Genomic DNA, 10,553 nt, shown 5'->3' with positions numbered 1-10,553 from the left:
GTTAATACACAAACTAGGCCGTGAACACCAGGAACTTAAAAGTACTCCAAACCAGGCATGGTAGTGACCATCAAATTCCCTTTTACTGTGTTTTACGCATATACTGCATATATTTCTGCTTTTGATTAAAATTTAAAACAAAACAAAACAAAACAAATTTGTAAGCTTCACTGCTAATACTGTTATTTTATAATATAATTTGGTTTTAACTCCAAGTCTTTTATTTAGCTCTTTTAGCTATAAGTCTTCTTATTTCAGTATTGCTGCACTATAAAATATTTAGGACAGAGATCCTGCCTTGATCCTCATACTGAAAAGAACTATGAAGTTTAGAGTAATACACATATGTTAAAAATGCATATTACAAAGTTGAAAATCGTTCTTAGTCATAACAGAAGGATAACTTGAACTCACAGTTACTAAGATACAAGCAATCAATCACAAACAGCTTTACTAAATATTACTGTCCATCTTTCAAAACCATTTAAGTGATCCAGGATACGTTACGAAGGATGTAAAATATTTCAGGTTTCCTCTGTTCCTGCTGATGGGAGGAAGTCAGTATCAGTTAAAGAGCAGCTTTGAGGAGTGAAAGGCAAGTGTTATGGTGGGGGGAAAATCTGGGTACCTACATCTGTATCGATGCATAAGTTGTAGTTACAATCACTTCACTTTGTAAGCAGAATTTTTTTTTTAATAAAATCTTTTTATTTGAAGAGTTATGCACAAATTTTCTGCAGCATTGTTGAGATAAGCAACTCTGCTATCCAAAACTTCCTCCACAAGAAACCATCTGATACTCAAATAACCTCAAAGACTAAAAGTTTGCCTTGAAAAATTCAAGCTAGAAATATAGCTTGAGTTTTTAATAAGTCAATAACCCTTGTATCAGCTAATTTTGTGATATTGTAGGTTTACTTTAAATAAATATCTTGTGCCTTTCTAAAACACACTCATGTTCAGCGACAAGTCTATTTCGGTTGGAGGTAATACCTATCATATGGCTTGTGTGGGAGTTCAGACTAAAAAATAGCGATGACCAAATCTGTCCAGAAGAATATATGATTATATTCTGCATTTTGTGCACTTTTAATAGGAATCTGTTCTACAGATTTTATTTCTATATTTTTTAAAATAGGGAAAAAACCTCAGAGTTTTGATTGTTTTTGGTTTTTGTTTGTGTTTTTTGTTTTGTTTTGTTGTTGTTGTTTTTTTCTTTTTTTCTGGTGGTTTTGTGTTTTGTTTTGTTTTGTTTTCTTTCAGAAAATTTTTACCTGCCTGCAAACTATATTTATTGCCTATTTACCAGTGTTTCAGCTTCTCTTCACATCCATCCCCACATCTGCCATTAATTGTCTAGAAGACCATACCTGAATTTTATAAACTAGCAATGAAAGAGTATATTGGAATACATATGCGCAACAGCTTGTAGCTCAGTTGCTGTAGTAAGATACAGCATATCTCATATCTGTAGCCTCCTTGAAAGGCTGCTGATGTTAATGTCTGAACTGTCCACTCTCCAAGAATTTTCAGTAACATTTTAAAATTATATAGATCTTAGTGGAAAGTAATAAAACAATTATTTTAGATTAGCTGTGTACTTGTTAGAACTATGTTGTACTGTCAGGAAGTGCTGCATGGTTGGCTTATGTCAATGGACTTTGCTTGCCTGTGGTATCTCATTAACAGTGACCACATCTGGACCCATCTTTTTATGATCATCACAGTCTTATGTAATTTATTATGCATTGCACAATATCTTTAATGTGCTATTTCAGTGAATTGTGCTTTTTGTATATTGAATTATCTTACCTTTTTGTAATCTGATTTTTCTTAGGGGTATCTCCCACTGCATCAGTTGCAATATCAGCTGAATCCTCTTCCATTCACTTTTAGTTGCTTTAAATTCTATGTAGGTGGCTACACAGTTGAACCTTGGCAGGGTGAGCTCATCCCATCGTCTTTTTTAAGAAGATAAACTTAACAACATGGAGTTTACCATGTGGGTTTCATAGATAAGGTTAAAAAAAACCACCAAACACCAACCCTGGATGGTATCTGCTCCTCATAGGCATTTATTATCCAATGAAATATTTTGAAGGTAGGGTGTGGTTGGCTAAATTATTGCTCCTCCCACTGTCCTCTGCTACATTTCCAGTTTCAGAGGGAAAAATACAAGCTTGTACATTGAGTATGAGTCATAACCTCACTTCTGCTCCTGACTCACTTGGGAGTTTGAGGTAAGTCATTCTACCTTATGTCTCAATCGCTCTGTCCCAGGACAGCAAGGAGAGAAGGAACTATGGAAAGTTATGCAATGTTTTCATAGATGAAAAGTGTAGATATTGAGATGAATATTATTATTATGCAGTACAATAATAATTTTGTGTGCCCAAAATGGATTTTTTACATAGCTGCTTCCCCAAATAAAACATTTTTTCCCCATTTTGTAATGAAAAAGTTTAAAGAAAGATTATGTTGTACCAAAGAACATCTTAGGTTATTGAAACACTTAAAAATGATTGTATTTCTCGGAGCAAAGCATATGCACCTTTCATCACCCTGTTCTCTTTTGCACCAATAACAACCAATAATAAAGCTATAAAGTGGTGCAAGTTGATGACTTCTGAAACAAGAGGAAGCCCTGATGTGTGTGGAGTCTCACACAGAGCTGGCTCCTACTCAGTACTTACACTCCACCCTGCTTGGTTTGCAAAGCATTACAGGGAAATGCTAAACTTTAAGAAATGAACTTTTAATACCTGAGCATATTCCTTAGCGCTTACGGTATCAATAAATATCCATCAGTTTTAGTCATTTGTGTTAGGCTGTAAATAGTCTGTAACTTGGCTATTTTGTTTTCCTACTTTTGTTTCCGCAAAAATAAGTGGCTGTACATTGTAATTAGACATACTAGTAAAGTATATTTGCTAAACCATAAAAAAAATCTGCTTGTTAGTTTTAAAGTGTAAGTTTAAACATGGACGCACTGTGATAGAGAAAGGTAATATACTGTGACAGCATAAGCAAGGTAAAGCTTGCAGCTCATGGTGGGTGGATACCAGCACCCACATGAGCAATAATTGTATTACTCCATGGTGTGGGCAAGAACAGAACATGATGCTGACAATGAAATCAATCAGTGCCATGGGAAAGAAATTTATTTCCTGCATGGAGAAAGCACAAGTACCACCACCACTTGGCAGATAATAGTAGAGGGAGTAGTTTGCACTTTAGAGCTGTACTTTTGAAAAATGCTTGTTCTGTCCTTCGTGTTGAATATTTTTGTATGTCCACTTTAAAGTCCTTTCTATAGACACACCTGCACGCTAAGGTGCAGGGGAGGGCTAGGTTGTCCTGGACCCAGTCTCAGAAGCGGGGGTGTCAGGACGGGGGCCCTGCGGCGCTTCCCATGCCCGCTGACCCCGCTGCGGAGGCGCAACTGGCTGGCAGCGATCAGTCCCCGCAGCGGGCAACTTGTGAGCCCGCGGCTGCACCTTTAAGTGCCCCTGCACCGCTGCCAAGCCCTACAGCTGCAAACCCTGTCCAGGCATGAAAGCCTCCCTTTCAGATGTTTTTTTTCCTTCTTCCCTGTTTCTGCCTGACGGGTTTCGGCCTCTTGGGGGAATTTCCGTGGCTGGAGGCCCGGCTGGGGGCGGGGGGCAGCGTGGTGCTCCGCCGGCCGCTCCCCCCAGGACACGACCCGGCCCGGCCCAGCCCAGCCCAGCCCGTGGGCCCGTTGCTGGCAGGCGGCAGGACCTGCACGACCGCCGCCCCGAGCCGCGGCCGCGCCAGCGGGAGTGGGATGTTTCATTGTCCGGAAATGATGGAGAAGGAGTGACTGTGGCGGCGGGGGGACAGTGGGTGTGAGTGCAGCGTGTGCGCGCCCCTCCACGGGGGAAAGGCCCGCGTGCGCGGCGGGAGAGGGGGCAGCCGCCGGAGAGACGGAGCCGCGGCGGCAGGCGCGGAGTTCCCGCGGCTGAGGCGCGGAGGAGGGCCGGGCGCCGCGGCGGAGCGGGAGGAAATGCAGAGGTAGGGCGCGCCGCGCTGCTGGCCGGCTCCGACCGGGTTCCCCGGCCCGGTCCCGCGCACCCCCGGCCGCCCGGCTGACAGCCCTCATCCGCCCTCGCCCCGCGGCCGCCGCCCCCCGGCCCCGCGGGTGCTCGCAGCGGGGGGCGGGCGGCTCGCCCTGCGCCGGGCCGCGAAGTTGCCGTCGCTTCGTTGCTGTCCCTGCTCAGTCTCAGCCCCTCGCCCCAGAGTCGCGAGTTTTCAACACGAAATACATTAACGAGTCCTTTCGTTTGCTTGTTCCTTCAGGGTCGCGTGTTAGTTTTGTTGGAGGGGGGTGCAGGCTATCTGTTACTCGGTGAGAGAGCTGGCAGATGTCCCAAGTGAGAGAACCTCTTCCTCCGGGGCCTGAAGGGCCAGAGCGAGCTCCGAGTGAAAACAGCGCTTTGATCTCTCTCCCTCGAGGTAAGTTGCTTTAAAGTTTCTCTGTAATTGTTGCGCCTTTTATTTGAGTGATACATTTACTGATTTGTTTTGTGGGTTTTAACCCCTCTCTTCTTTCCCCTCCCCCTACCTTCCCTCTTCGGTATAACTCTGTAACACCTCTTTAGAGTTTTAACCAGAAATTCCTATGTAGAAAATAAATCAAAAAAAAAGAAGAAAAACCCAAACAAAAAAAAAAAAAAAAAAAAAAAAAAAAAAAAAATCCACAACCCAAACAACCAAACCCCAGCACTGTTGTCAGCACTGGTTTTCAGTACTTGAAAAACTGCAGTCATTAAATGGCAGATGCAGCTCCTTAAAAATCACTTTCTTGCTTCTCAGCTCTGTGTTTGTGTTTAGAAGCTCTTTCCTTTAAAGCTTTCCTTCCAGGTCTTGCAGTAAAATGAGAAGGGTTGATCCAGGAGCAGGAGCGTTGTTCGAGTTGGAGGTCACTTTGCTTTTTTGTTCTTAGATTACTTTGTGATGCTGCAGTTGAAACCAGTTTCTAGGAGTGTTAGCTTGTTTTGTACCAGCTGTTGAAAAGGTTGTTTGAAAGTACATTAATCTTAAAGAGAAATTCTTTAAGTTATGTCTTGTTTGCATTGTCACAGAATACATTGATATTCTGATCACCTTCATACAGGAAAGTTTGACAAAGTGTAGTACAGGTTATCCTCAAGGTAGGGAACTATGTTTGCTTCCTGTGTTCTGGGCTGTGAAGATGAGACTTATGTGGTTTTTTTCTGTTTACAGCTACAGTTTTGTTTTCCAGAATTCTGACAGGAGTTTAAAAAGTCTCTGAAGAACAGACAAATAAGCTTGTTCAAAAACTGTAACTTTACTCATAACTGGTTAACTGGAGCAGAGCCTGGTAACACAGTTGTGCAACTGTGGATTAAAGATGCAGTCTTGTTTTTGTAACTTGGAAAGTCAATAGCTATGTGAAATGAAAACTGAAGACTCATTTGAGAAACCAGAAAGTATCCGTAGCTAAGTAAAAAATGTTCTGGCAGGAATACATATTAAATTGGCTTATACTTATCTTATTGTTGTTTGTTTGGTTTTTGTCTTAGAGAATGACTCATAACTTCTAAACAGTAAGAAAAAAAAATAATAAAAATTATTAGATACAGAAGATCAAGCATATGGAACTGATCTGTTAGAATCATGTTTTTGTCAGAAACATCAATATCTGTGATACGTGTTTATTTTTAGTGTGGTGTTCTTATTTGACACATGATCAAGTGGCCACACTGGTTACATTCTGCATGTAGGCCATATGTCCAAGCGACTGAAGTTCTAAGCTAGTGAATTAACTAGCGTGGAAAGTGGTCTCATTCTTACAGTGCCACTTTAAATTGAGTTTTCACTATGAAATTTTGTAAGATTTTCAATACATGCTCTTCTTTTCATGAAAAGTAAGGAAACAAATACTGATCTGTCCAGAGACAAGTTATGTGCAGAAAATCTCAATGACACAATTAGAGCTCACAGCTGTTCAGGTGGAGGATTCTAAAGTTACTTTCTTAGGGATCAGTAAAGTACAAAAAAGTGTAATATATTGATTCAGGTTTGCTCATTGGCCACACCTTTCAAGGCACAGGCTCAATTTTAAAGCATATGTGTAGTTCACAGAAAGACAAGGTTGTTTTTTTATGGAATTCAGCATTCAAATACATAATTTTTATTCTAATGAACTTAGGTTTAAGGATAGCTGTGGTTATTTGTTGCTTTTTTCTAGCCTAAGTCTGTTGGGGAAATGGGGGTGGAAAGAGGAAGAGGTGAGTTCATAACATTTCCAGTCTATATTCCAGCATTTCTGTTGTCAGCTTTGCAGTGTGTAGTTACAGGGTAAGGTAGTCCAGATATTCCAGGACTGGAGATCTAAGATAGTATGTCTGGGTGTCTTTCAGCACCCCCTACTCTTCCTATACTACCCCCAGAACATCTAAAAGTGCACTGACTTCTCTAGAATTTGGTGATAATTTTAAAAGCTGTGGTTGAAATTCATATTATTTCTGGAAATAGACTAGAGGTATTTGGAAAATTTTTCAATAATTTGAAATAATTACTACTTTACTTAGAATCACCTCATTGTATTTATGCGATGACTCCATATACTTACAGTGAGGTACTTGAAATCTGTGTCCACCTAGAAATAAAGATTCCTTAATCAGAAAAAAATGGCTTATGGTGTATGTATAATAAAATATTGAGTGCATTCTAGTGAGAAAGAATTTTTGATTGGTGACAGCATACTGTAATATGCTTTCTGTATTTGTTTAACTGGTATAGATACCTGAGAACAAACTTCTCTTCTGTAGTTCTGTAAGGTATCATCAAAACTCCCAGATCTTCAAAGTGCTTCTTTTGCTCACTATCACATACATTCAGATGCTGAAGCCAAATAATTTTATTTTTCCGTGAAAGGAAAAGAGACTTCAGTTGATTTTTAAATATCCAACAAATAGGTATCCCACAGCCTAATTAAAAACCAGACAAAAGTAATAAAACTTAGGCAGATTGCAGGGATATACATCAGTTGTGGACATGGTGAAAATGTGGGTTGAGGCATAGTTTGGCCTACGGATGTGGTGTGCTCTGGCTTTTGTAACCTAAAGACTTTTTGTCTGTTACTTTAACCAGCATGCTCTCTCAACATATCCCCTGTCACTGTTCTTGGTTGTTTGTTCATTGTTGAATTAATGTATAAATATTACTGAGATTATTGAACTTTGGCCCACCACAATTACGTGTGCTATGAATGATCAAATGAAATCATAGTGTCATCTTTTGTGGCAATATCGTTACTTAATTTCAGTCTTTAAACCATTATCTGTGCCAATGGAGTCTGCTGCTTTGAGGTACAGGCAACAGGATGAAAGGTTTAACCTAATTTCTGCAAATATTTAGTTATTTTTTTCCACATCCTTCCAAAAGTGCAGCTTTACTTGTGCACCCTTGTTCAAGACCCCGATCATGCCATCTCTCTTCTCCTATAACTCCGCAGGCCTTGAAATCAAATTATGACTAGTTCTACCTGTGTGCTGTGCAAGGTAGTCAGTGAATAGTGTTATGTCTATGCTCAGACCATTTCAATTTGGCTGTAATCAAGTATTTTCTCCACTGGTTGGTACCAAAAAAATGTCCCTAAGCAAGGAATGTGACAATTAGTGACCATTAGCCTCTCTGCTTTAAGGAAAATGTTTCATATGTTAGAGGTCATATCATGATTATTACCCATGGACTATGGGTAGACTTTTTTCATTAAGTCCTCTGCATTTGAATAGTCCATGGAATACAAGAGAAAAATTCAGTGAACATGGAACTATTTAGAGAATTGGGCCATGTGATAGACAATGGAGGACTGTCATCTATAAAGTGTTTGAAATGCCTTTACCTTTGCTTGTAGGTAACTAAGTGTAACCTAGAATAACAGGTGAATAATATTTAGCTTTCTCACTACTACTACTGCTACTACCTCCTATTAATGAAATTGAGACTGATAATTGCACTTTAAGAACTTCCTGATAACTCTTTAGATGATGGAAATCCACTGGAATTATTTTTTTTTTTTTTTTCTTTTTAATGACATGGGGGAGGAGGATGGAGAAGTCCAGTAGAAATATTAAGGATCAAGTTCTGTAAGTGACAGTTCTCTTTGGTGCAAATCATGTCACTTGAGGCAGATGCAGTTCAGATTCGGTGTCTGAAGAAACCATATTCAGCAACTAATACTTCCATTCAGAAAAGTACAAAAAGCATGTGCTCCTCTTCAAGAATGTGATTCAAACCTCTTCATGTTGTCTGTGCTTAGCTGTTTTCAAGATGAGGATCACTAAAGGAGCATACTGACTAGATGAGACGGGGTGACAGAGGGCTTACTGTGATGAATGTTTAGACATTCTTGAGGCAACGATTACTATCACCATAATTATTGCACTTTAACAGCAGTGCCTCAGTGTTATGAGTAGTGGATTTTTATTTTAACGGTTAACCAGTGCAGTCAGATTGCTCAAATCTACCAAATACTTCCTCTATATTTGTGTTACTACTTGCAATCTGACAAGAGTTGAGTGAATTCATGTTAATTTGTTTCATCACTGTCTGTCAGTATTGAGGGGTTTATTGAACGTTACTGACTAAAATACCTAAAACTTTAATAAGTCTCTAACTCTGGTTTGTCATAAAAATACACTTCTGCTTTCAGTTTCATGTTCATGCCGTTCCAGTAAAGTGATTCATGTCCACATGGGTGTGATAGACTTGTATTTCATCGAGTTGACTGTAAAAGTCTTGCATCAAATTTGAAATACTTCTGTTCCATCTCATAGGCTAATTTTATACAAGAATAATTCTTCTAAAATTCCATTCCAGGCCCTCAGAAGTTAGATTTCTCTTTGTTTTAAACACTTGTTTTTCCTAGTAGTTAGCATCCCGCAACGAGTGTGTTATGCTAGAGTTTTCATTTGGATCAGCAATGCAGTTTTGAAATGAATATCCTGTTCGCCCCTGCTTTGGTTTGCATTGTGAGTGATCCTGGGGAGTGACCTGGACTGGATTCCTTTTGGACAAAATAATCTGAAAGATGCACTGCAGGAATGTGCCTAATGCACTTCAGCCACTAATAAGCCTGCAGCCTTTGAGATTAAATCTGAGAGCTAGTCCAAAGTAGAAAGTCCCTTGTATAATATGGAATGTGTCCTTAAAATAAACTCTTTTTACTGTACAGGCCCACTTTTATTGGACCATGCTGTTGCTAATAATGAGTATTAGCATGCTAATGTTGAACTGAGTATTGCTTTGCACTTAATGAGCAACTAGTTTTGTACACCTGTGAAATACTGTTGGATGATTGACATATATTTATAACTGACCACATGACAATTAGTGTGATAATTTGTGAAGTTTTTGCTTCTGTATTTGACTTCCTTAATGCTTTTAATTAATTAATGCAGAGTACCTGTGTGCATATTGCTATTAATTTTTAATTTATCATGACTGAAATTTATCCAGGGCTGTCAAACCTGTAGTACATTCATAATTGTTGCATAGCTTGCACCTGGAAAATTCTGTGTAAGGGCTTTCCGAGAAGTCTAGTTGAATTGCTCTAATTTTAAGAGACTGACTTTTTCAGTGGCATTTTGAGGCCACTGAAAGTTGCAGTAAGACATTTAAGTGAAAGTCACTGAAATGAGATAAAACCAAATTAGTTTTAAAACAATCAAACATCTAAATGGAGGCTTCCAACTCCATAATTTATGGATTATTAGTATTAATTAGGTTGTACAATCAGTCATTAATGAAATGAGATCATTTCAAGCAGGTCATGAACTGCAATAGTTACTCTGTTACATGAACAGAGTAACAAGCACAGTTGAACCTGGTATGTGAAATGCCTAAAAGTTTTAGGTTGCTGGTGGGTGTTACTGTTAATGGTTGCATTGTGAAACCTGCTATTATTGCGGTTCCTTTGTGCTACTGTTGTGAACAGTGTTGTGAACAGTGGAATTTTCGGTAGGAAATAGCATCCTCAGCGGTTCCTTGCCAGCGAGGATATTAATGAACAAAGGAAGTGTTAGAAATGCAGTGTTTGCCACATGCTCTTTAGTCCCTCCCAGCTGCTCTAGGCTTGAGACAGAGAACCATATTGTTATCTTTCCTTTTGGAAATATTCTTCAACTTTTTTCCTCATAGGTCTACTTTCATGTTTGGTTGGGGGTTTTTGCATGTTTTGTTTTTGTTTGTTTGTTTTCTTTTTTGTTTTGTTTTGTTGTTGTTGTTTGATTTGTTTTTTTCTTCCTGGATTTTGTGGTTCGTTTTGGTGGTTTGGTTTTTGTTGTGGGTTTTTTTTTTTTTTTGTTGGTTTTTTTTTGGTGTTTTTTTTTTTTTTTGGTGATTTCTCATTGCTTTGAAGGACAAAATTCCATTTGGGATGGTTTGAGTTTTGCCCATGTATGTTTAAATCTGCCTCTGCTTGTTCAGGGATAACTCAGGCCTTCTGAGGATTCATGTTTATATTCCAGCAGCTGGGTCAAATTTAGGTGCATAAATAAGCTTTG

General features: G+C 39.3%; 1 protein-coding gene across 7 annotated transcripts in view; it reads left to right on the top strand.

Annotated features, from left to right (window-relative positions):
- Window positions 1–2,135: 2,135 nt before the first annotated feature.
- Window positions 2,136–10,553, top strand: part of MDFIC (MyoD family inhibitor domain containing) — a 54,026-nt gene continuing 45,608 nt past the window's right edge. For 3 of the 7 annotated variants that reach the window (XM_030481097.1, XM_030481096.1, XM_030481091.1), the window contains exons 1-2: window positions 2,136–2,240; window positions 4,318–4,473. In XM_030481097.1, coding sequence (XP_030336957.1) covers window positions 4,383–4,473 — 91 coding nt within the window. In that variant the 5' untranslated portion in view covers window positions 2,136–2,240; window positions 4,318–4,382. Of the gene's footprint in view, window positions 2,241–3,725; window positions 4,033–4,317; window positions 4,474–10,553 lie in introns of those variants that run through there. The other 4 variants (XM_030481094.1, XM_030481095.1, XM_030481092.1 and 1 more) reach the window with 4 other exon arrangements.

The sequence above is a fragment of the Strigops habroptila genome, chromosome 3 (genome assembly GCF_004027225.2).
Source record: "Strigops habroptila isolate Jane chromosome 3, bStrHab1.2.pri, whole genome shotgun sequence".
Classification (NCBI taxonomy): domain Eukaryota; kingdom Metazoa; phylum Chordata; class Aves; order Psittaciformes; family Psittacidae; genus Strigops; species Strigops habroptila.
This window is presented reverse-complemented; position numbering and strand designations above follow the sequence as displayed.